Genomic DNA, 27597 nt, shown 5'->3' with positions numbered 1-27597 from the left:
AGGAAGAAAGCGAGTGATGCTGTCAACCCCAACCTCCTTGCACTCAAACAGAAATAACTTGAGCTATATAGGTCCAATTGATGTGATTCTAGCGGCATTAGAAAGCTAACTTCCGGAGCTTTCCAATGATGTATAATAGTGCACACTTCTTCTTCAGAATTCTCGGCCTCCTCCACGTTGAACTTGAGCTTTTTCAAGTTCAGAGTCCACGTACAAAGGAAGAATCACACATTATCCACGCTGAACTTGAGAATTTCCAAGTTCAGCATGGACTCAAGGAACTCACTCAAAGAGACACAGCCTCATCCACGCTGAACTTGAGAATTTTCAAGTTCAGCATGGACCTTAATACACAAGTGATCCTAGCGTCCAAACTGAAGCCATTCAAAGATTTATTTTAATTTTGAATTAAGTTTATTTTATTTATAAATAGGAAAAGATATTATTTTAGTTTTAGAAAATATAATTTACATTAATTAGGATTAGATATAAAAGGGAAAAGAATCAGCCCTTCGGGCTTCTCTCTCTTCTCTTCTACCTCATTCCGCAATTTACAGTTTTTGAGAATCCTTATTTTCTCTCTGAACCATGAGCAACTAAACCTCCATTGTTAAGGTTAGGAGCTTTGTCTATTGTATGGATTGATACTATTATTTTTCTATTTTAATTCATGTATTGATTTATAATTCAAGAATTGTTTTCGTTCTTTATCTTATGAATTTGGGTGGAACGGAAGTATGACCCTCTTTCTAATTGAGTTCTTGTATAACTTGGAAAAGCTCTTTACTTGAATAACAGCTTGAAAACATATTCTCCTAAATTTCTAATTATCTGGACTTAACGGGATACGTGACATATAATCCTCTTATATTTGGGTAATTAGGATTTCTGTGGCATATAAACTAGAATTGAACTTCACCCTCTAATTGGAATTAAGTGAGCAAGGAATTGGCGGTTGATGAAAGTTAGAGTAGACTAAGAAGGTCTAAGGAATTAGGGCTTAGTCATATATAGTTTGCCATGAATTGAATCTTGCATGATTAAAATAGTTAGTAAAAAATGTCAATCCGGAAAATAGATAACTCTGAAGCCTTAACTGTTTCTCCATATATTATTCATAACTCGTTTACTGCTTGCTTTCTAATTTACTGAATTTACTGTTTAATGCTTTTGAACTCTTAAACACCATTTTCTGCTTGTCTAACTAAGTAAATTAATCAACCATTGTTGCCTAGTCCATCAATCCTCATGGGATCGATCCTCACTCACCTGAGGTATTACTTGGTACGACCCGGTGCACTTGCCGGTTAGTCTGTGGTTAGAAATTCCGCACTACTAATTCAACAAAAAACAAATATCTAAAATCATTATTAAAATGAAGAAAGGTTCTTTAATGAAATTTTAAAGTTGTTTAATCATAACTAAAATAGAATAAAATTGTTCAGACAACTATGAGTTATTACAAAAGATGTTCATCCAAGACCCAAATATCGGGTCATTCAAACTACCAAAATCGAGGGAAACTAAAAAGGAGCGATCTGCTCTCTTGCGACAACATCCTCGACTCGGACGGAAGGAGTCGGGTCATACTAAAAAACTGGCATGGCAGGAATCAGACCAGTTGGAGAAGAAGGGAGCTCGTCACTATTGACCTTGTTCCCAGGAGGAACCTAGGGATTTTGGGTCGGGCAAAGGAACCTCCTCATCTTCCTCGGGAGCAGGGACGATATTCCCGGTTACCACAATGTTGTTCTGGTGATCAGGGAAAGGTCCACTTCAGGAGCAATGACACGAAACTGGACTTTTAGATTTGCAAACATTTCGTCCATCCCCTTAGCCACAAATTCTTCAAGTTCTGCATATTTATCTCGGGCCTTAGTTAGCTCATCCACAAGGTCGAACCTCTCCCCAAAGTCGCAAGTGTAGCTTTCCTCGGCTTTCTTTCTCAAACCCTCTGGCATAGCCAAGGCCGCCTCTGCTTATTTTTCCTTGGCCCGAGATTTACTCAAGCGGATAGCAATGCATCCCTCTCCTCATCAAGCTCCCTTTTTGTCTCCTTTAGAGAAACCACCTTGGCCTGTGAAGCTACTAACGAACTGTGGGTGGCACTAAGGGAAGTCTTCTCTAACTCTCTAGCCAAGGCTACACATACGCCTGCCGTCCGAATTCCACCTCGGGCTAAGAGCTGAAGATGGTTTTTGATGGACACATCATCCATACTAATGTGGCTATAAAGAAGAATATGCTTTTCACTCCAAGCAAGCCCTCAAAGCCCTGGTCGTATATACCCTCCAATTCAACAGTCTTCTGACTTTTAGGATTCGGTTCAAAGGAAGAAGGTAGAGGACAGACCACTACACTGTCCGAGGTGGAAAGAGGAGGAATTGGTCGAGACGCTGGACAGGTATAACCTTTTGAGAGGCTGACACTCATGAGTCTGACTTTGAGGGTGAGGACAAGGCAGCAGTTCCACTAACTTTCTTTAATTGTACTCCCTGATAAACCCATATTTTATGATATATTTGGTGCTTAATTTGAGTGATTTATTCAATCCTTCACCCACTTATTCATATTAATTGCATGGTTTTACTTTACCTTCCTTATTATGTGATGTATGTGAAAAACATGTTTTCTATGCTTTAAAATTAATTATTTTAACTACCTTTATTTCCATTCGATGCCGTGATTAGTGTGTTGACTAGTTTCAGATCTACTAAGGCAGGAATGACTTAAAGGATGGAAAAGAAAACATACAAAAATGGAAGGAAAGCACAAAACGGAGCTTCTAAAGAAACTGGTATCCACGCGATCGCATGGGCGATGCGGATGCATGCCAAGCGCGAATCAACAGTGACGCGGCCGCATGACTGACGCGACCGCGCGCCTTAAGCAAAACACACATGACGCGGTCGCATGACTGACGCGATCTCGTGACAAGAAAAGCTCCGAATGACGCGACCGCGTGACCCACGCGGACGCGTGACAGAGGCCACGCACCAGAAATTACAGAAAACGCTCCCAGCGATTTCTGAAGCCCTTTTTGGCCCAAATCCAAGTCCAGAAGGCATAGGCCAGAGGTTATAAAGTGTGGGAATGCATCCATTCAAAGGGAGCTCGCCAATTTAGTTGCTTTCCATGATTTAGGTTAGTCTTGAGAGAGGCTCTCTCCTTTCTCTCTTAGGATTTAGGACTTCTGTTAGTTTTAGGAGTAACTCTCAATCCCAAGTTCTTTATTTTTATTTATTTTCCCAATTTAGTTTATGAACTCTTCATGTTAGATTATAATTTATCTTATTAATGTTATTTGGGGTATTTCAGTTATTGATTGATTTCTTTAATTTATGTTATTGTTGCTTTACATCTGAAGGCATTTTTATTCCAGCAAATTTACTTTTCCTCTTTTGGTCTTGGTTAAGAAAGCAGTAACTCAGGAGTTATCTTATCTCAACATAATTGATAACTGTTATCTTTGCTAATTGTACTGAGCTTCAATGATCCCAACCTCTTTTTAGGAAATAAATAGGATTCGAAGATCAAACTAATTAGTCCCTTGACTTTCCTTTGCTTTAGTAAAGGTTAACTAAGTGGAATTAAGATTCAACTTTCGTTGTTTTTTATAAGGATAACTAAGTCTGGACTTCCAATTTCTCATACCTTGCCAAAAGTTTATTTTACAGTTATTTATTTAATTTTAATTACCATTTAAATTATTTGTCATATTTGTTCCTCATTCTTTAAACCTCAAATTTACAATCTCCATAACCAATAAAAAGAATATACTTCCCTGCAGTACCTTGAGAAGATGACCCGAGGTTTGAATACTTCGGTTATCAATTTATTTAAGGGGTTTGGTACTTGTGACAACCAAAATTTTTGTACGAAGGGATTTCTGTTGGTTTAGAATCTATATCTACAACGCGACTATTTTTATAAAATTCTTTACTAGCAAAAATCCCAACGTCAAAAAATTGGCGCCGTTGCCGGGGAACTGCTAACGTGTGCCTTATTATTGGTTATTGTAAATATTTTTATTTTACTTGTTTACTTATTTCTATTTTTTCTTTTTAATTTTATTTGCTACTATGAACTCTCACCCTTCTCGCTTTGTGTTTGGTTCTAACTTTGTTGGAGGAAATAGAAGTTACAGTAGGAATATGTATCAAGGTTAGACCAATCAAGGATGGATGGAGCCAAGAGGATCTAATCAACCCTTTAGGCAACAACACCCTCCAAGATATCATGGGCAACGACCATTCTACAATTCACACCCAGCTGATAGATATGGTGGACAACCTTGTAACTACCAACAAGCCCCACCCCGTGCCTATAGACCATCCTCTCGACATAACCTCGAACCACCACACTCACAAGCTTCTCTTAACCAATCGCCACCACATGATCCCTATTTACCCCATTACCAATTCAATCACTCCCAAGCACCACCACTTTCCTATGTTTCATGTCCAAATCCATCACCCCAAGAATCAGAGGTTCGCCTCAAGGAAGCAGTAAATAAGCTTCAAACAATCATTCGACAACTGGAGCAAGCAGTAATTCAATTAGCTTCTAGACGTTCGAACATTCAAGGACCAACCACAACCCCATATGGACAATCTAACGAAGAGCGTAGCATGAAGGAAATACTAGAAACTCAAGTGAACAAGACAGAGAATGAATTCGTACTAGAACAAGTAGAAGAAGCTGTCATTACGCAAGAAGAAGAGTTGGTTGAAGATCTAGGAGATGCTGAACCTCCATAGGAATTCAGAGCTGAGGAGAACTCCGTCAAGGACGTTACAGTTGATGCTAAGGAGGACAGTACACAATCTCCAAGGCAAGTCGTTTATGAAGAACTAGACGGAATAACCCAGGACACAAATTTCCTTGATGATGATAGTCACAAGTCAAGTTCTCTTAGTGATGAACTTGCATCCGCAAGTGAATTCTCTGAGATCGAAGAATCTTCCCCAAATGAATACGAAGATGATGCAGAGGTGGATTTCTCCCAACTTCCAATCTATGACTCGAGTGATGAGGAAGACACAGAAGACTTTGACCAGGGCACAGATGCATTTGAAGAATCTTGCAAAGAAGTGGAGGAATTCACAGAAGAGCACAAGGGAGTAGAACTTACAGAACCACCGGAAACACCTTCCCCAAGGCCATTACCACCCAATACAAGCTTCAAGTGGGTACAATCCTTAACCTTTAACTTTACTTTTTCACTTGAATATGGTTTGCTTGAAACAGATGGCCAGCTTAGAGCTCTCTGCGGCTTTAAGAGTAAGAGGGAAATGGCTCGTGCTCAGAGCTAGTGCACAAAGTTCAATAAGATCCCACACTTCAACTTGAAGTGCACGGATTGGTATCATGTTCAATTGAATGGATCTAGGAAAACGTTTGGTCACCATGGTGATAATCTACTTTATAAACCGCCCGGATGGAAAAATATAGAACAAGACGGAGGCGGATTTAATAGCAAAGTTTGGGATCCTGGAATCTATTCCGACATTCGTCATTCCGGGAGCCTAAAAATTTGTTTGAAGCTGCTCAGGAGCTTTACATGCCTAGTTTGGGACCCCGGAGGCTATTGGCATTCCAAGCATTGGTGGAGATTTTTGGATGAATTTAAACATAAACCGCCATAACAGGAAGCTCTTCCAATGTCCAACTTAAGGACTTTAACTAAAAGTGCTAGGTGGGAGACAACCCACCATGGTATGATCGTTCATTTTTCAATTTCTATTTCATTTCGTTTGTCTAAATGTTTTATTTTATTTTATAATATTGAACCTGGAATTTTGCATCGCATTCATATTAATCATTGCTTTCTGCATACTGCATAAAAAAAAGAAAAAGAAAAAGGGTGCGCGACGCGACCGCATCGCTTATGCGATCGCGTCATATTGCGAAAAACACTACCCACACGACCGCGTCATCCACGCGGCCGCGTGATCTGGAGATCGACGTAAAAATCCAACGTCCAAAAAGTTAGGCTGAAATCGTGCGGCCATTGTGCGTTTTGCACAAAATGCCCACGCGATCGCATGCCTCATGCGATCGCGTCACTTGGACACAATCAATCCCACGCGATCACGTGAGCGACGCGATCGCGTCGCATGGATTGCACAACACCCCAAAAGGAGACAGAGAGTTGCGCGGAAACGACGCTGGATTCGTGCGTTTCGCACAAATTCCAGCGACGTGATCGCATGCCCCAGGTGATCGCGTCATTCACTCTTTTAGCCATTCCATGCGATCGCGTGCCCTATGCAATCGCATCACCCCCCATTTCGCTCCAGCCACGCGACCGCATGCCCCACGCGGCCGCGTGGATTCAAATTTATAACCCCCAACCACGCGAACCCTATCAGTCGCGCCCCCTCCCCTGAAACCCTCTCCTCCCTCTCTTCCCCTCCAATCTGACCACCGCCCTCCAGCCACCATCACCGCCACCCCCAGATGCCGCCGACCTCCCACACGCCGCCGCCACCGACCCCCTTCCTTCTCCCCCTTCTTTCTTCTTCTTTCTCCTTCTTCCCCCCCTCTCCGCCACTGCCCCCTTCGCAACCACCACCCACCGCCGCCGCCCGTCCCAGCCGCGCCACCCCCAGCCGCCACACACACACCTACCCCCTCCCTTCCCCTCTTACCCCCCTACCCCATTAGCCAACCCTCTCCTCCCCCCTGCCCCGAACAGCCGTGCCACCACCGCCAACCGTCGCACCAGACGCTGCCACCACCACCCCCAGCCTCTTTTCTGTCCACTCTCCTTATTCGGCCTACCAGGTTCCGACGAACGCCCCCTTCTACCCGTAGTCGTTATTTCATTATTTTCTGTTTATGTTCATGTTTAGGCTAGTTAGATATGCATGTTGTAGTGGATTTTAGGTTGTTAGGTAGCCTAGGATGTGGTTAGTGGATTTATGCCTGTTTACTTGCACTGTTCATATTTCTATTTTGTAATTCTACTGTTGCTGTGATGTTTGTCATGTTCATATGCTGTGATTTCTTATTTCTTGCTGCTCTTTACACTGCATTTTCATGATTATATTCCTTATATGTAATTGCAAGCTTTAATCTTAATTCATATGAACTATTTGATTGCTATTTATTTTCCAGGACAATCCAATTTTAGCCGGAATGCTGCCCAAATTTTTGTAAAATGTTTTCATTCATGTTTTGGTTTTGGCATTTTGAATTATGCTTTCCTCTGCTTTACCCAAACCCATTCATGAATGCCAGGCACGCATTCTTATTCTCTTTGATTTCCTGGTTCATATATTGCATTTTTTATGTTTGATTCCAATTTTTGCCTTCTCTATATCTATTTGAATCAGCATCAACCTGTTTTCCTTGTTTGGTTATGAGTTACTTATAGTCCCTACCTGTGAATCCTTGTTACTTGGAATATTTTCATTATGCCACTTACTTTAACCCACTTTTCACTAACCTCCTAATTTTAACTTTCTAAACACTTTTTCAGTTCTGACCACACTAACCTTTTAAATTCTTTTTTCTGGTTTTTCACTTTCTTTTAACCCTCTAACCATGGCATAATGATAATTTTTCTATTTAACATGAATTCAATTACATTTTGGATTGTGAATTTTTCCTTTCAAACTTTTAACTCCTATACAATCCTTGATGCACATTTCCTTAACTCATTTACCTCATTCTAATTCTCCTTTGCCACTTTGTGTTTCTTTTGACTATTTGCCTATTTGTTTTCCTATTTTTTTATATATATCCTCATTTTCTATTTTTCAGGATATCAGATACCCATAGAAAGGGAAAAGGAAAGGCTACCACTGGCAAACGTAAGAGAGGAATATCATCTATGTCTATCATAGATCTCATGCATGATGCCTCCTGGCGGGAGAAACATTTCACCCCGCAGGAGAAGGCCGACCAGCTGCTCCCTGCTAATGACCCAGTAAAGTTTGCAAACTGATACTGTGAGCTGAAGTATCCGGTATTCGCAAATTCCAGGAACCTATACCTGGAAAGGACCTTGAAGATCCCATAAGAACTCCAGCAATACACCTCTGACCAGATCAAACAAAGAGGCTAGTTCTTCCTGGAGAGACCCCTGACTGAGGTCAATGCATCTTGGGTTAGAGAATTCTACTACAATTACTTCAAGACCTCCCTAGATGCAGTGAACCTCAGAGGAAAGCAGATTTTGGTTACTGAAGAGGCAATAGAAGAGGTTTTGAAGCTTCTGCCTAAATCTGATCAGCCAGATGGTTATCAGAAAGCTGAGGAAGAAATGCGCTTTCTGAAGTTTGATTGGGATGCAGTCAAGGCCCGGATAGCCCTTGACCCGACCGTTCCTTGGATTATGGGTCAGAACACCACCATGCCCAAGGGAATCAAGCGGGCATACTTGAATGATGAGGCTCGGCTGTGGCATCAGATACTTAGCAACTTCATTATGCCGAGTACTCACGAGACCGATATACCTGCCGCTATGGTCACCCTCCTATGGTGTGTGATGGAGGGTAAGGACCTGTACCTGCCACGCTTTATCCGGTTCTACATGGCCAGGGTCCAAGTCCGAGGCACTCTTCCCTTTCCATACTTGATCACACAGCTAGGCCGTCGAGTTGACGTGCCTTGGGAGGATGCTGATGAGAGGCCACCTGCTGCAGAATGCAAGAAGATCATCCCGCACAGCAGGAACTTTCTGGTCTTGGGCTACAGACCTCCAGTCCTCACTGCTCCTGGTGACACTACCACACCATCTGCCGGCCCCTCTTCTTCTACAGCTACACCTGCCACCACCACTACACCTCCACCTGCCCCAGAGCCCATCTATCATCTAGTGCACCGCCTGTTTCGACGGCTTGACCAGATGGAGCGTCTTAACAAGCAACACTATGAGCACCTGAAGTTGATGATACGATCTGGCGACATCCCCTCCGAGCCTAACACACCATCTGAGGCATCTGAGGAGGAGGCGGATGCACCCGAGGCAGAGACCCACCCACAGCAGGAAGCAGAGCAGGCAGGCACCCAGCAGGCAGCACACCATCAGGAGGCTCCGCCTCAGATTCAGGCTGTAGACCCTGAGATCCCCCTTCAGTCAGCACCTCCTCCACAGCAGTCAGACCTTCAGATCACCACCACAGAGACCCCAGCTACCCACCCTTCCAGTGATGACACTCCTTCACACCCTGCTTGAGTGAGCATCGGGGACGATGCTACATTTTAAGTGTGGGGAGGTCGCCATTTCTGGCGTATTATTTTGGTGAACCACTACAGACTCTTTTTTTTTATTTTGGATATTTTTCTGTATTTTTCTCCTTATTTTTATTTTTATTTTCTGAGTACTTATACATTGCTACTTTCATGTATTTTTACTCTATTTCTGCATTTTGAATTTTTAGTTCATATTTTAGCCACTTAGTTTAGTTGCAATTCTAACGTATTAGTTATAGAAATTGTGGATTGATTAGTATTGTTTACCCTTTTTAGCATAAGATAACTCAGAATAGATTGAAAAGAAAAAGGAAGTAAACTAGAGACTTTAACAGAATCAAAACAACCTACACCTTGTATATATAGCATTACATGTTAGTTAACAACACTTCATCAAGGAGAAACACTAGAACTTTAAAGCCATTCAATATAAGTTTTACATTGAGAATAATGGAAATTTTTAACTAAACCTGCATGACATACATAAGTGATAAATGATTTTTGAGCTAGAGAACACATAGCCTGTGAGTTTTGAGCTTAATTGTATGGTTACATTCAAACCATAATTTTTATTCTTGTGTGTTCCGCCCTTCTTTTATATTCTGGTGTTCTTTACTTTGTTTTAATCTATATGTCCGATTATAGAATGTAGATACATACCAAGAGAGTGATTGAGGCCATTATTTGATTTTAGCTCACTTAATCCCAAAATAGCCTACCTTTTACATCACCCTTGTTAGCCCCCTTGAGCCTTTAAATCCCCTTTTATTCTATTAGCCACACTACTAGCCTTAAGCAGAAAAATAAAATAAAATCCCAAGTTGAATCCTTGGTTAGCTTAAGATAGAAAATTATGTATAGTTTAAATGTGGGAAAACCTATTGGGAACATGGATAATAAAAAAATAAAAGGTAGAAAAGTTGAAAAGAATAAAATAACTCAAATAAAAAATTTTGGGAAGCATGCTCATGTAAAATCAATTATAATTGAATTACCATGTGCATTAAAAAAATGTTATGAATAAAGGGGACACAAAAAGAATTCCCCAATTATGAAATAAAGCAATGCACATGGGATAAAAATAAATATTGAGATATGAGCATGTAACATCAAAAGTGAGAATATATGAAAAATAGGTAAAGAAGCTTTGATTTAGAAAGTATGTATGTTAGGTGAGATCTTAGTATAATTAAGGATTCACTTATTAGCTCACTTAGCCTTATACATATACACTTACCTTTACTTTGGCCCCATTACAACCTTACTTAAGACCTCATGACTTTTGGTATGTCTATATTTTATAATTGTTGATTGGTTAGATGAAGAACAAAGTTATAGAAAGAAAGAATAAAAAGAAGAATAGAGTGATTAACCCAATAAACACTGAGTGATCAGAGAGTAAACACAAAATCCAGTGAGGGTTCAATAGCTCATTAACATTTATCTCTGTTTAAATTGTTAATTGTCTTGCAAGTTTTTAAAATGTTTCTCTCTCCCATCTCAATTGTAAAGGCACCTTATCACTATCTAAGGTTTGGCTATATATATACATGACTCCTTGAGAATGTGAATTAATTTAACTACATGCAAGCTTTATATACAAGTGAATAAAAAAAGGAATTGCATGATGCATCATTCATCTAGGTAGTTGCATTTAGATTAGATTGCATTGCATGACATTCCACCACTTTAACCTTACTTTTTACCTTGGATTTAGCATGAGGACATGCTATTGTTTAAGTGTAGGGAGGTTGATAAACCCATATTTTATGATATATTTTGTGCTTAATTTGAGTGATTTATTCAATCTTTCGCCCACTTATTCATATTAATTGTATGGTTTTACTTTACCTTCCTTATTATGTGATGTATATGAAAAACATGTTTTCTATGCTGTAAAATTAATTATTTTAACTACCTTTATTTCCATTCGATGCCGTGATTAGTGTGTTGAGTAGTTTCAGATCTACTAAGGCAGGAATGACTTAAAGGATGGAAAAGGAAACATACAAAAATGGAAGGAAAGCACAAAACAGAGCTTCTAAAGAAACTGGTATCCACGCGATCGCATGGGCGACGTGGACGCATGCCAAGCGCGAATCAATAGCGACGCGACCGCATGACTGACGCGACCGCGCGCCTTAAGCAAAACACACATGACGCGGTCGCATGACTGACGTGACCGCGTGACAAGAAAAGCTCCGAATGACGCGACCGCGTGACCCACGCGGACACGTGACAGAGGCCACGCACCAGAAATTGCAGAAAACGCTCCCAGCGATTTCTGAAGCCCTTTTTGGCCTAAATCCAAGTCCAGAAGGCATAGGCCAGAGGTTATAAAGTGTGGGAATGCATCCATTCAAAGGGAGCTCGCCAATTTAGTTGCTTTCCATGATTTAGGTTAGTCTTGAGAGAGGCTCTCTCCTCTCTCTCTTAGGATTTATGACTTCTCTTAGTTTTAGGAGTAACTCTCAATCCCAGGTTCTTTATTTTTATTTATTTTCCCAATTTAGTTTATAAACTCTTCATGTTAGATTATAATTTATCTTATTAATGTTATTTGAGGTATTTCAGTTATTGATTGCTTTCTTTAATTTATGTTATTGTTGCTTTACATCTGAAGGCATTTTTATTCCAGCAAATTTACTTTTCCTCTTTTGGTCTTGGTTAAGAAAGCAATAACTCAGGAGTTATCTTATCTCAACATAATTGATAACTGTTATCTTTGCTAATTGAACTGAGCTTCAATGATCCCAACCTTTTCTTAGGAAATAAATAGGATTTGAAGATCAAACTAATTAGTCCCTTGACTTTCCTTTGCTTTAGTAAAGGTTAACTAAGTGAAATTAAGATTCAACTTTCATTGTTTTTGATAAGGATAATTAAGTCTGGACTTTCAATTTCTCATACCTTGCCAAAAGTTTATTTTACAGTTATTTATTTAATTTTAATTGACATTTAAATTATTTGTCATATTTGTTCCTCATTCTTGAAACCCCAAATTTACAATCTCCATAACCAATAATAAGAACATACTTTCCTACAGTTCCTTGAGAAGACGACCCGAGCTTTGAATACTTTGGTTATCAATTTATTTAAGGGGTTTGGTACTTGTGACAACCAAAATTTTCGCACGAAGGGATTTCTGTTGGTTTAGAATCTATATCTACAACGCGACTATTTTTATAAAATTCTTTACTAGCAAAAATTCCAATGTCACTCCCCGAGCCACAATATTTTTCCTGGTGGCCCGAAGTGATTTCATGTAGCCGACTTAGGAGCCATTCTTTCTGCAACACTCTAATAAAGACACATTAGTCGTCAACACAACCGTACGACCAAAATATAGAAGCATAAGGAAAGAAGGTTGTCTAGCTCGGACTAGAGTTGATTGGGATCCCCTAAAAATTTTTTGGTGTCCAAATAAGGAGCCCGGCCTCAACACTCATGAAGCAGGCCAACTACGCTCTCCTCAAATTCGTCTAAATCATCTACATTATACTTAACTATTACAGGTTTCTCTTCCCAGTGCAAAGGAAAACAGGGTTCCTTGTTCTCGTCAAGGAAGAGAGGTCGGGCATTCTCAACGGCTCAGATTTTGAAAAAGTAATTTTTAAAATCATGGAAAGACATGTCAAAGATAGTGAAAACGTTCCTACCTTGAACAGCAAGAATGGATAGCCAACTTATCTTTTTGGCACCAAAGCGTTTGGTTAGTACAAAGAAGTAAAAGAAGACTTTAAGGGAAGGTCGGATATCTTGTTCCTGACAAAAAATCTGGTATATTTTTAGAAAAGTCCACGAATTAGGGTGTAGTTGGGAAGCAGTGACGTTGCAAGCCCAGAGGACATTAATTTCAAAGTCGGAAAAGGGGATTTGAACATCTAGCTTAGTGAAAAAGCAATCATATGCATAAAAGAAAGGGCGTTCCGACCTATCAAGTGGGGAAAAAACACACCCTCTTCTCGGGATCAACAATAATAATTTCATAGTTTCCCTCATCCTCCCAGTTTACACACAGCCTATGATGTCTACGAAACTGTTCGGCAAACTCTCTATCAATTACAGAGACAGAAGTAAGGATAGTTATATCTACCCAAGTCAGGTGAGATGGAATTTTGGTCGACATATTGTGAATTACAGATCGAGATATATATGCTATACCTACAAATACACAACACAAAGGAAAATCGTCACAACAAGTCGAAAAGTCGAGTAACAGCCATAAGAAGTCGGGTCGTCATTAACAACACCAACAAATTAACCACAGTTCTTACAAATCCTCATAAACATAGCAACTAGCACTGAATTACCATATACAGAAATGGCATCATTTTTCAACATGCAAAAACAACACTATTTAGGGGGAATACAATTATAAATCCGTAGCAACAAATCTCAAACAGCGACAGTTCCAATAGTTTCAAAAACAAACAAGCAGTGACAGTTCTAAAAGAAAGGCAAGTTTCCATTACCAATAACATTTCAAATCGCCATTCAAAGTATCATTCAAACAAATGCAAATACTACCCAAAGCAATCGAAACAAAAAAACAAGGAATGTAGGTAAAAACACCAACCTTGATGAAACGCGGAAGGAGAAGGGCACGCAAACAGCAGAAACACGAACATTCCACTTCAAAGGAACCAACGAAGCCTTCTAAACCTCAAAGATAAGAAAATCTTGAATGCAAGAATAAAGGAAGAAAAAGAAGGGTGAAAGAGTTTCAATCGAAGGAAATGGTAAAATGCAAAGTGTCTTCAGAAACAGAAAAAGAAGGAAGAATGAAGAGGTGAAGCTTTTGTAAGAGACAAGGGGAAAAAAGACATTTCTCACCCTCTTTTAAATAACCCGCTCGGATCCCCAGGAAACTACCGTGTAACGTACGCCACGTCATTAAACTGGCAACATTTTAAAATTTTGAAACGCGTCCAGTACCCGACCTCATGAAGGCAGCGTACCCGACAAAGGAAGCTGGAACCACAAATACTTGAGCCTGACCTCATGAAAGTTCGGACTCAAGCAGGGGTACTGTTCATACCTTGGCCCAAAGCAAAGCCAGGCCCATTAGGGATAAAGGCCCATCCAGGATGACCTCTTCCACCTGTCCGACCTCTTAAGAAGTCGGATGTGACAAGGAGGTCTAGCCTTACGTATCTAAATAAGTAACTACCTCCCCAAATCTCTCCTACTATCTCTACCTCATCTAGAAGGTAGATCTCAACAAACTCCCAAGATAAAGGGAACGGTTATCCAACCAACAAAAATGGAACTACTCCGAAAGATGGTTATCTATTCTACTATAAATACACTAACACCCCTTAGGTATATAAAAGCTCCTATCGACTAAATACTTGTTTAAAGTCCTTGCTAACTTAAGTATCAGAGTCTCTTGTAGGTACCACCTCTCACCTCCTCACGAGGAACTCAGACGGTGGCACCTTGGTACCAGTACAAGTCAGATGCTGCTCTAGAAGAAGTCTGATCCTCACGTTTAGGCCTAAATCATTGTTTCAAATAACCCTTAGAACAAAAACTATGAATGTGGATAAAAAAAACTATTAGTTGATTTAACGAATAACGAGTTAATTAAAGAATATATTAAGGATATTGAAAAATAAAATTAGTTTCATTTTTATTCAAATATATATAAATTTAAAATGTTATCATTTAATTTGCATTTTCTATAAAAACAATTTTAATCGTTATATTGTTAAGACTACCCTTAATTATTCCTTTTGAAGAAAAAAGCGAGTTTGATTTAAGCTTAACATTATAAAAAGGAAAATCGTATTTGTAACAAGATGAAAATTGAAAATAAGACATTCTTACAACAGGACAAGGAATGATTTTTCTTACTCATCAGTAATGAGTACCAGCAGCACTGGAGCAGGGGGAACGTTGAAACTTGAAAGTAGAAGACAAATGTGGTATTTGAGGCGGTTCTGTCAGTAACCGTTGACCGTCAACCTTCGTCGTTATCCTTTCACGCGTTATCTGATTATTTCACATCCTAATTGCAATTTGCAAGGTATGTTTTTCTTTTTTTCAAATCATTTTTTTTATAGTTAAGTTATACACACACTAAATTAATTATTATATTATTTAATTATATAAAATATATATTCAAATAAAAATATATATTAAAATATATAAGTAATATAAATACATGTAAATATATTATAATAATTAATTTTTGTAGATATATAAAATTTTTAATTTTATTAACATATACATATCTAAATTAAATAAAATATTTTTTATTAATCATAGTATATTTTTATTTTCACAATTATAAACACTACTACTTAATAAATGCTTGAGTATAATTAAAATTCAAAAAAATACAATTAATTTAATACAGAAACAAAATTAAATAAATATTTTTGTTGAGAGAAGTATAAAGTTAAATATAACAAATTCTGTTATAATAGAATTGGGAGAAATAATCTACTTAGTCAGCAAGAAAATCAGCCATAATCTTATAGTCAATCTTGATATTAAGTTTATGTATCTGAATAGTATAAATATCAACTACTTTTGTTGTCAAGGTAACAAATAATAATAAGATCACTTGATATTGATACATGTTTTTAAATTTTGCTATTTGTTTTCCATCAGTTCTCTCAACCTCTCTTTTTTTTTTTTTTTTTTTTTTTTTTTTTTTTTTTTTTACATGGTATACAGAAGTAAAGATTCATGATGCATGATTTTAATTTTATTATTATTATCTCAAATAATAACAAAAGTTCTTCTTAGTTCGATACCTAAAAAGCTTAAAAAAAAATTATCACATAAAAGTAGATTGTTCTTTTTACAATCAGGAATCAGAATTTGTATGATCACATGCTCCCAGATAAAATTCTACAAGAATTTACAACATTTAAAGCTTAGACTGCTACAGCTGTTCTTTTACATATTCAAAATAGATGCTACAAGATTATAATCAGGACGAATCCAGAAATATTATTATGAATGTCAATAATATATAATATTAAAAAAATATATAAATATATTATATTATAAGATATATTACAAAAATATATTGATAGAGACTAAAGAATATATATTTAAAGTACAAAAAAATATGTGTATTTTTTACGAATGAAGTAGTATACATCGATTTTTCATATCATAAAATTCATCGATAATAAAATCTGTGTCAAATTTTTTAGCAATTTTTTTTCAATGTAAATCAAAAGACAATTAATAAAAAAATTCATCTTCTATTTTGTTTCTAAGTCTATTCTTCACAATATTCATAGGTGAAAAAGATCTCTCAATTGTAGCAGTTGAAACAGGGAGAGTTAATACCAAGCAAATCAAACGATCAATTAAAGAATATGTTAAAGATTTTTCTGTCTTTGTTAATCCTTGACATAACTCCGAAATTGTGCACAAGTTAGTTAATTCAACATGATTAAGAATATCAAGTTCATAATGTTGAATTGCATTCTAATGTGAAATTTCTCTTGGTCACTGAAGTCACCTGTATAAAACCATTCTTCTAATTTACATACTTTGTTGACACTGAATAACTTATAATTATCTTTGGGATTTAAAGTTGAACATAAAGTAAGCAATTCCACCATATTATCATTGAATCTTCCATTAAGCTCTTGCAATTGTGTATCGATTACAACCAGAAATAAATTAACATGGTAATGATGCTCCATTGAAATTTGGTGAACAATTTTGTGAGTTCGGCCTCTTCTAGGAATATGCAATGCATTCATATCAGGAACTTCAACTTCATGTTTCTCACAAAATAATATAACTTCTTTTATGAAAGTCTCCCAACTTGATTCTCTCATTATTTGGATTAAAGTCTTGGTAGTAAAAACTAGAGTTAAAGCATTCAATATGTCTTGATTTTTTCGTTGCAAACCTTGACAAAGATCATGACTAACTTCCAAAATATTTCTCATCAAATACAAAACAAAGACAAATTCAAAGGATGTGATAGCATCATAAGCAGCACTAGCATCACTACGAGTGGAGAAATTACCTTTTTCGGTGCTTTTTTCAAGAACTTCACAAGTAGCATCAAACATGCATAACAAGCTACGTACAAAATTCAAATGAGACCCCATCTAGTATCTCCAACTCTTTGCAAAGTACCAATTTGATTAAGTCTACTACGTGTCACAATTTGATCATTGGCAATTAAGTTTACAACATTATTTGCTTGAGCAACCCTTAACTGGTCATGACGTTTAGGAGAAACAGTCACAATATTCACAATTAGTGTAAGTTTTGAAAAGAATTGATGAACATAGCAAATTTCTTTGGCTGCAGAAACAAGTGCTAATTGTAATCGATGAGCAAGACAATGAATGTAATAAGCAAAATGGCAATCTTTCAAAAATAGAGCTTGCAATCCATTCCTTTCACCACGCATATTACTAGCTCCATCATGCCCTTGTTCCCTAAGATTTTGAACATCAAGATTATGACAAGAAAGAACTGATGAAATTTCTGTTTGCAATGTCAAAGAACACGTATCAGAAGCCTGTATAAGATCAAAAAATCTTTCTCGAACACAACCATGCTTGTCTACATATCTCAAAATCACAGACATTTGTTCTCGCTTTGACTCATCTCTTGCTTCATCAATAATTATAGAAAATTTAGAATCACTAATTTCTTTTCGAATTATTGCACACACTTTTCTAGCAAAGATATGCAATATATCTTTTTGAACAACGAGAGATATATATTGAACATTTTCAAGAGCATTTTCAAGGACAACATTATTAACATTCTGATTACAAGAAGCTAAAAGTTTAATTAACTCAATAAAATTTTCCCTATTCAAAGATCCAGGACTTTCGTCATCGCCTATGAATGCACATGCTTGAAAAATAAGCCATCGAATAGCATCAATAGACATCTTCAACCTTAAGCGGTTATTTGCAATAGTTTCATCACTATGCCTATCAAGAACTTTGTCTATATTCTTAGCTTGAACCAATCATTACAAGATTTTACACATAAATTATGGGGAGAATTAGGAATAGAACCCTCGTGACATACAAATGCACAATTCAGCCCATTGTTTACTTTCTTTCAATTACTAAATTCTACCTCTGACACTACTAGAAATCTCGTTATTACAGACGGAAATTTCCGATGGATTTTATCCCACGAAAATACAGACGGAATTTCCGAGGGATTTTTTGTCGGAAAACAAAAAAAATGGATTAGTATAAATTACAAACGGAAAAGAGAATCCGTCGATAATTCCGTCGGAAAAATTAATTTTTTTCCGTGAAAAATGATTACAGACGAAAAATTTGTCTGTAATTAAATAGACAAAACGTTGCATTTTATTAAATTATTACAGACGGATTTTCCGTCTGTAATTTAAAATTTTCCGTCGAAAATGTTGAAATAAGGGGTTTGCTTTAAGCGTGGCTCCTCATTTCACACAATACCTATCCGCGCCTCCACACCCCTCTCTTCCAAATGCTCCATCAGCGGCGCCTCTCTACCTTGCACCGCCGTCGCACTGAACTTCTGTCACACTGAAGCTCCGTCACATCCCCTCCCGACGCTTCTTCGTGTGTTGTTCACGTCGCTTCGTATCGAACCCTAATATGCAGAAATCGCAGAAATCGCTCCGTTTCGATCTTGTCTCAACTGTGCAGGTAACCTGATCTCTTCCACACATTTATCACTCTTTCTATTCGCTGCTACACTGACGCCAGCCTCTCCTCCTGTTCGCCATTTTCCATCGAGCTTTTCTGCATCTCGTCCGATTCACCACCTCTCCTCGAAATTTGCAGCGCGCTGCTGTCGTTTTCCTTCTCGCACTTCTGGATCTACTACCACTCATAGAATTTCCTGTTCCAGAATATCGAGAATCTATCCTCAGATTCGGTTAATTTCTGAACTTATCACTTTCAGTTTTCTGGATTTTTATTTTCATGTTTGAAATACTGATTGTGTAGATTTTGTTGTTCAATTAGTTCATTCTTTTTTCAGTTGCTGAGATGATTATATGGCTTTAAGTCTAAAACATGAGCAATAGAATAATGTCTGTGAGTAAAGTATAAAATATTGTGTTTTCTAATTTACATGTTGCTGAGATGATTATATTGGCTATTTTATGTGTTTTCTAATTTACATGTTTAACCTCATTGAATTTAAAAATATTGTGCACTTGTGCTTGCTTGTTTCTGTACTTTATCTAGTAAAAACTGCTTATAATTTTTTCATCATTTTGCTCAAAACTTGCTTACAAGAAGCCCATGACAAGTCAAGATCTGTTACCAAGGCTCCTGCCATGAAGGGTTAGTACAATTCTGGTCTATTTTCTTAGTTTCTTCCTATATCGATAACCTACATATTTTTTCTAAAAGAATATTTTATTCAATCTCAGGTATACCTTTCCTATATCTATGTAGGTTGCACATGCGGTTTTTTCTATTTATTATATTTACACAGTCCTTGAAATTTCAGAATTAGTATAGTTATGCCACACAATTTTATATTAAATTAGTTTGTATAGATACAAATTGCACCAATAATGAATTATCAATATGTAGAGGGAATGTATATTTTGAAAATGGCACTGATGGTTCAATTGAATGGAAATTTTGCAAGTTCGGGTCTTTGTTTGGCTATTGCCATTGTTCAGTTGTACATTTTTGTCTTTCTGAGCTGTTGAGTAATAATCCTGTTTATGCAGACAAATGAGCTCTATCAGCTGGCGTCTGTTGCCTTCTGCTTGCTTGTAGCCTGATAAGGCCTTAGAGCTTGGAATCATAAACAGCCGCCATGAAGCCTTCATCTCTTCCAAACTTTGGTGCAACAATGCTCACCATGACCTTGTCCTTCCAGCTCTCAAGACCACACTCAAGTATGTAAAGTAATTGAAAAAGAAAAAAAATATATCATATATTGTATATAATCTCACTGATGTATAGTTGCTCTTCAAATTGATTAGGAAACTTGGGTTGGACTATTTAGACCTCTACTTGATTCATATGCCAGTGAGGTTGAAACCTAAAGTTGATGGAGTTCTTGAAATAGGAAAGGATGATTTGCTTCCCTTTTGACATAGAAGGACATGGTGTCTATAAAATTTGTGTCTAATTTGTTTAAAAGATGAGGGATAAAGGAGTAGAGCCCACCATTTATATTTGATTATTTGTGTCAAATAGTTAAAAATTTAGACACATTAGAACACACCATTTTAAATTGAATAATTTCTTTTTTTTTCTATTTTGACAATAATGATGTGGCTATATTCAATTTTGACTTTAGGTGGAAATGAGCTCATCATGGCAACAAGGGAAACTCAGAGAATTTTGCAAGCAGAAAGGAATCCATTTGGCTGCATGGTCACCATTAGGATCTTACACAAAATCATGGGGTACTAATTCAGTTATGGAGAGTCCAATCATTAATGAAATAGCCACTTCTAGACACAAGAGTGTGCCTCAGGTGCTCTTTCTTAACTCAACTCCAATCTTTGTCTTTAACTACCCCCTATATTTTCTCTTATAATTTTTGTGATTTTAAGGTTAAAACTTTGACTGGATAAAAATTTGTGTTATTCTATAAGGACATGGCCCATGCTTTTCAGGTTTAACCAAGTTGGAATCTCTGAATCTGAAGTAGTGTAATTGCATAATAGATGTCGATATGAAACCTCTATCAGGTTGGTTTCATATTCTTCTGTATGTGAGGCAAAGTCACTGATATTCTAATTATTACATTCACTGCACAAGCATACATAGTGAGATGAGTAACAGCACAGATTTTTCATTGAATTTACCTGCAGAGCTTACAAACCTGAAAAGTCTTGAGATTTTCTCTAGTAAAGTCATAGATATTGGCATCCGTTTTCTAAAAGGTATTGGGCATTGCATTGTAGAACTGTTCCAACATATAGCCACTATCTTTGTTTCCACAATGCACTGATATTGTGTTAATGGCATCCAAATGTCTTGTGTATGAGTGTTTTTGATTAACAATTTAAGATAAAATGAATTTCATAATTTCATGCTCATCTTTTTTTCTTGCCTTATTTCAGAGCTACAAAATCTTGCTCTGTTAAATTTGGAAGGCTGCTTTGTAACAGCTGCATGCTTGGATACTCTTGCAAGTTGAATCACTTCACAGACCTTATTTATTTATTTATTTATTTATTTATTTATTGTGTAGGGGGGAGAGGAATAATTTGGGTTGGATACCTACTTTGCATATTTCAGTATTATTATATTGACTAATTAGCTTAAGTAATTTCTTTTAGCATCGAAAGGAAAGCATGAATGGTGACTGATGAGTATTATATATATGCAAATTTTATAAATTTAGGGGTTAAAATGAATATCCGTAAATTGTAAGGGCATTGAATGAAATTATACCTACTTCAGTTTAACTATTTAAAAAGTATAAAAAAAGTCATGTTAAAAATGGTACTAAGATTATCAGTATGCAGATGGGGTAGAGACTCCACACTTGTATGTATATCCATATCTCTATCTTCTGAGCTTCATCATCCTTTTTTTTTTCTTTTTATTTTCAAAATTGAATTAATCTTATCATAATTTCAGTGTACTTGATTGAGCTATTTTATTTGCAGGAAGTGGAAGGAAATTGTGGATGAGTGGGTGAGGTTGAATCAACTGGGTAGAATAGCTTCTCTCATGGGTAAAACCAAACCTCAAATCAAATGTTTTGGGACATTTTTCTTAGTTAAGGAATTAGAAATACAAGTGTTTGATGATAATTGTTGGCGTTGCATTTACATTTGCAGCTGATGGAGACTCTTCACCACTGAAAACCACCCAAAACGGGCATCATCAGGTCTTTCTTGGACCCTTTTTTTAATTTTTATTTTTTATATCATGGTAAAGTTTAAGGCCCTGTTTGGCGTTATTAATATTTGAGGTACATTTTTTATTGCTGGATGAATGGGTTTATCTTTATGTGTTTTTGTTTGTCATGAATCATTTCTCACATGAATAGATTTGTGTATTCTAACATGCCATTCTATGCTAGAGTTTCTTTGAACTTGAAGTGCGAAAAACTACGAACTACGACTCATGATAGCTATCTCAAAATCAAATTTGAGTAATAAGTAATAATTGATGAGTGAAGTTTCAGTTGTTATTCTTATATAGTGCTTCTCTTCCTTCTTTTTCATGAATATAGACAGGGCTTATAGGAAAATCTCTGATTGAGTTCCAGTCTACAAAAGGAGATGTTCTTCCTGCACACAAGGTGAATGATTGACTTTCTTTTATCAATTACTTTGCATTTCATAAATCTCTAACCGTTATATCGTTCAACTCATATTTGAAGAAGTTATCTTTAGTACTCAGTTTTATATGAACCTATTCAATTGTTCACATTTCTCGGTCTTTAAGTAATTTTCTGTGTTACATTCTCTTCCGCCTTTTGTTATTCACAGTAGAAATACTTTCTTCAATACAATTTCTCTTTTTAAAAGGTTACCACTGTTAGATCTAAGCTTTGTCATCGGGTCATTCTAGTTTTATTTAAGCTAAGCTTCTCTATGCTTTCTTATTTCAATGGTTACTATAGAGAAACCTGCTGTTGACTGATAGTGACTAGTTGATCCTCTTAAGGATGAGAAAAAAAAGATCCCTTATTTGGGGTTATTTCTGTTGGATGCTTTGATTGTTTAACTTTCCTAAGCATAAATAATTTCCTGTCAATAATATTCTTTTATCATTTGGATATTAAGATATTGGGTATTGGCCTGTCTGAATTTTAAAACTAGAAATTCTGTTGAAAGAAACAAAAAAGACTTATGGCTTTCTTTGCTCAATATTACATGTAGACATGTAGTAGCATCACTAACTGAAAGAACATTGTGCTTGATCCAGAATCAGAGCCAGTGCTTAGCAGATCTATGTGGCGTATTGCACTGTGACATTGAAATCAATTTTGGGTTGAAAAAACCAAAATGTAATCCTACTGCCGCTGCAAGAAATAAACATCTGTGCGAGGTGTGCATCAGTCTGTCTTTAGATCGGATATAGTAAGGTCAGAAAGTGGGAAGCAGCGAATAATTTTGATGGACCAAGAATTTCAAGAAGCAAGTATATTGCCATCATTACTAAGAAGCTCAAGAAAGAATGAAGCTATCCATAAATTAGGATATTGAATCTTGATGAGTCTACTAGTAGTTATTTGCCATCTAATGTATTTAGATTGTATTATTGCATGGAAATAATTGCTTATTATAAAGAAAGCATTTTGTACTCACCGGTGTGTTTTTCTATTTATACCATCAATAAAAATTTGTATTTATTAAATTTATATTTATTTTGTATAAAAATAAGTATATTTTGTAATTAGAAAAATAAAAAAAATTCTATTTTACCTTACTGACGGATTTACAGACGGATTTTCTGTCCGTAATTAGAGTGTAAGATGATTTTCCAAAGTTCAAATTACAAACGGAAAATCCGTCTGTAATTACAGATGGAAAATCCGTCTGAAAATCTGTCTGTAATTACAGACGGAAAATCTGTCGGAAAATCTGTCTGTAATTATAGACGGAAAATCCGTCGGAAAGTTTGTCGCCTTTGCAAAATGGATAGAAAATTTACAGAGGGAAAATCCGTCGGTAACTGGTAAAAATCTGTCTGTAATTTTTCGACGAAAAAAAAATTCGTCGGTAAATAATTTCTGACAGGGCTTTTACAGAGGGACAAAATCCGTCGGTAACCAAAAATCCGTCTGTAATAAAGACTAAATCTGTCTGTAAATCTGTCTGTATTAATCCATTTTCTAGTTGTGTGAAAATGCAATTTTTCCATCATTGCGAGCACCATAATGTTTACCAAACAAGTAATAAGGCAAACAACAAGTAGCATCTTTTTCTGGTGAATATTTTAACTAACTTGAAAATTTCTTAAACCAAAAATATTGAAAATATCGATGGTGATTGTTATTACCAGAAGTTGGATAGCTAATATTTGTTGGTTGGTATGGCTCAACTATTATGTATGCTCTACGAATCTTATCACATTTATTGACATTATACTGCCAAATTGGACGTCGCTTTGCTAGATCCATTTCTAGTCAAGAGATATCAACATCTGTTTCTAATCTTGGAACTTTAGCTTCATGTTGATGTGTATTTTGAGTAAGATCAGAGAGCTCACTTACTTGAACTTGTTGTGAAATAAGATTAGAGGGTTGATATAACACCCTAACTATCAAAATGTCACGCTTCCGGATGCGCTACTCTGATAGCTCGGGTATTACGACGACTCTTAAAATATTTAATACTAAAATATGAGCATGTTTAAAACTTAAACCGTATTTTTCAAGAGACTGCTTAAAACAAAAGACAAACCCATACTTACAACCATATACATACATATACATAATATCAACTTACAAGCTTTACATAAGACAAATCCTATCCCTCTTACCAATTGTGAAAAGTTAAAAGGCGAGGAAAACATAAATAATAAAATAATACAAAAAATGTATCGTCTAAACAGAAAAGAAATAAGCTCTTCTGAACTTCATCATCCATAAACTGAAAGAGAAAAGACCTGTAGGGGAGTGAGAACATCGTCCTCGCTGGTTCTCACTATAGGGTTAGAGAATTGCTATAATAAGATACGTAAAACAAAACTATTTTCATAATACAGTGATCGTTGCTCGTCTTATGAATCCTTTTAAAAACCAACTTTTAATAATCCAAACAATTTTCAAAAACCTTTAGTTAATTGCCCAAAAATCTGAATTCATATTTGAATTTGTTAAAACTGCAATTATACACATTATCCCGTAACATATCACGACAAGTACTAAAGAAGTAATTTCATCAAACTTACACTGACCCATCCAATCACAGCCTTCGGCCCAAATATAGCCAAATCACATCACGGCCTCCAGCCCAACACAAAATCAATCAACACCCAAATCACCAAAATCCGAATCAACAATCACAAACACAAATAATGAGGTTTAAACACAATCAAGTACAATTACATTAGCTATAGCAGTTAGCAATTACACAGAATTATTCACATAGGAAAACCAAGTACAATATGCACGCCCAAACAATGTCACATAAATGCATATGATGCATGCCTTTTCTACTGGCCGTGAGAACATGTGTCGATTACTTTGCCAAAACCCGACACATCCGCTAACTAACCCGGATATCGTCGTCTTGAAAATCGGTGGGCGGTACACCACAAGGAACCCCACCATTGCGAGCGGTACACCATCACGAACCTCGCAAGATCTTCAATTGGAAAACAACACACACACGTGGGTGGTAAATCACCACGAACCCCACTTAACATTCTCTTTTAAAAACATGTGGATGGTACACCACTACGAACCCCACATAACATTCTCTTTTAAAAACATGTGGGCGGTACACCACCACAAACCCCACAAACGTCTCGACATTGGGCAAGCAGTAAATCACCACGAACCTTGCCAGGTCAAAGCCCAAAATAATTCAATTTTCAAATTCATTATAAATCATTCATTACATTTTGTCAATACTTCAACATTCTCATTTCCTCACATTTAATTTTCCCAAACCAACCTAAAAAATTATTTCATTCTTAAACCATATTCTTAACCATTTTAAATTAGAAGTTATTAATTAATTACCACAGCAAAGTCTCAAGATTTTGAGGGAGAATCTACCAAATTTTAATTTCTTAGATTCATTGAAAATCCTTAAAAATTATTATTTTCCTAAATTAAATCAAAATCACATCACATGAATTAGAAGTCATAAACAAAGTTTAAAACCAAATCACTTAGAACAAAACCATCCCATTCAAATCAAAACCACCTTCAAGTTCACTTTTAAAAATCAATTCTCTGACTTTTTCTAAAACGTCATAAACGGAGTTACTCCATGAAAGTCCAATTTTCTTTGAATCCACTAAAATTTCTCCGAATGTGATTCTTTACTCAAATTCAAAAATAAAAACCCTTCTCACATTTAAAACAACCTCAAAACATAACTCTTTTTCAAATAACTTGCACTCAAAATATAATATTTTTCTTAAGAAATAAAGCTCAATCATAATTCTCTTTTTAATAAGTCAACTCGAAACAAAATTCATTATTTTCTTAAATAGTTCAAACAAAATAATATAATTCTTTATTTCATAGTTTTCTAAATAACATTTCAAATAAAGTCTCAGATTTTATAGAAATTTCGGCAACACCTCCCCTAAAACTTGGACTTTGCCACCCTGTTCGGTTCCTAACCAAACCATTCCGCAACCCTTTCCAACGGGTTCAAAACCAAATCATTTTCAACGAACCAAACTCATTTCCAAAACTTTAATGAATTAATTCAGCAACCATCCGTTTAACAAAACCAAATAATAATCCAATCAAACAATAATCATACTAATTCAAAACAGCCAAACAATACGCAAGACTTACATAATCACCAGAAATTGTATTTATCACATTCATATCCATTTATAACAATTCCAAAATATAAAATAAGCTTTTTAGAAAAACACCCCTACCTCGATAAGTGAAACGATAACCCAAACGCGTCAAGGAATTCCTTTTCTCTCGACCTGAAATCAACGGCAACTGAAACCTCAGCTCCGCTTGCTTTCCCAATAGCAGAAACAGGCTCAATCGCAACATGCAAACTTGGTCTCTACTTCCTAAAAACATTAATATCGCAGAAATCTTAAAACACATAACGGAAAACTAACGCGAGATTTTTTGAAATTTAAATACTCACTGTAACAACAAATGAGACAACAACAGTCTCTGAACCGATCTGGCGGAAGCCCCAGCAGCAACCCGAAGCGACAGCGGCGACCTGAACAACATGCAGCGATGATGAAGTTCCTGGAAACTCAACGGAAAGGAAAACCAACTTAAAACCCTTACCGGCAATGGATCTCAGTGGCGGCAGTGACGTTCCCGGCGGTAGAGGCTCAGCCAGAAGCTTCGGCAGCAGTGGATCTGGCAGCGGTTCAGACGAAGATGGCACCGACGACATGAACGGCGACTGGTCGCGGCGGCTGGACTGGTCGCGACCCTCCCTTCCTCGTGGATCTCTCTCCTCTGCTTCACCCATGGATGACGGCGATGCTGGCTCCCTTCGGCGACAACGACGGCACGGACAATTGCAGCAACGACGACGTGCTTCCCGGCGAGGACGACGGCGATGGATGCGAGACAGCGGTGGTTCGCGAGGATGGTGCGAGATCCTCCCTCCTCTAACGACGCTCTCCTCTCTCGGATCTCCTCTCTTTCTCTGTCAACAGTGGCAGCGACAGTGGCAGTGACACCCACCGCACTGCCTCCCTCTTCTCCCCCCTTCTCCCTTTCCCGCGGTCCCCCTTTTCTTCTTTCCCTTTCTTTCTTTCTTTCCTTCTTTCTTTCTGC

The 27597-nt window shown here is 36.9% G+C and overlaps 2 protein-coding genes and 1 pseudogene across 2 annotated transcripts; 1 reads left to right on the top strand and 2 right to left on the bottom strand.

Annotated features, from left to right (window-relative positions):
* Window positions 1-1644: 1644 nt before the first annotated feature.
* Window positions 1645-17258, bottom strand: LOC148562362 (uncharacterized; annotated as a pseudogene).
* A 23-nt stretch (window positions 17259-17281) lies between these two features.
* On the bottom strand, window positions 17282-18681 carry LOC107647126 (uncharacterized). Its single transcript, XM_016351247.1, has 2 exons — window positions 18642-18681; window positions 17282-18168 (listed from the first exon to the last, which is right to left on the bottom strand). Exons 1-2 carry the CDS (start codon window positions 18679-18681, stop codon window positions 17282-17284), a joined length of 927 nt encoding a protein of 308 aa, XP_016206733.1.
* Window positions 18682-18803: 122 nt separating this feature from the next.
* LOC107604705 (methylecgonone reductase-like) lies at window positions 18804-20803 on the top strand. Its single transcript, XM_088490865.1, has 5 exons — window positions 18804-18854; window positions 19947-20068; window positions 20156-20228; window positions 20476-20655; window positions 20798-20803. Exons 1-5 carry the CDS (start codon window positions 18804-18806, stop codon window positions 20801-20803), a joined length of 432 nt encoding a protein of 143 aa, XP_088346991.1.
* The last annotated feature ends 6794 nt before the right edge of the window (window positions 20804-27597 follow it).

The sequence above is a fragment of the Arachis ipaensis genome, chromosome B6 (assembly GCF_059453495.1).
Source record: "Arachis ipaensis isolate K30076 ecotype BB chromosome B6, ASM5945349v1, whole genome shotgun sequence".
Classification (NCBI taxonomy): Eukaryota; Viridiplantae; Streptophyta; class Magnoliopsida; order Fabales; family Fabaceae; genus Arachis; species Arachis ipaensis.
The sequence above is the reverse complement of the archived record's forward strand: the minus strand, read 5'-3'. Positions and strand labels throughout refer to the sequence as shown.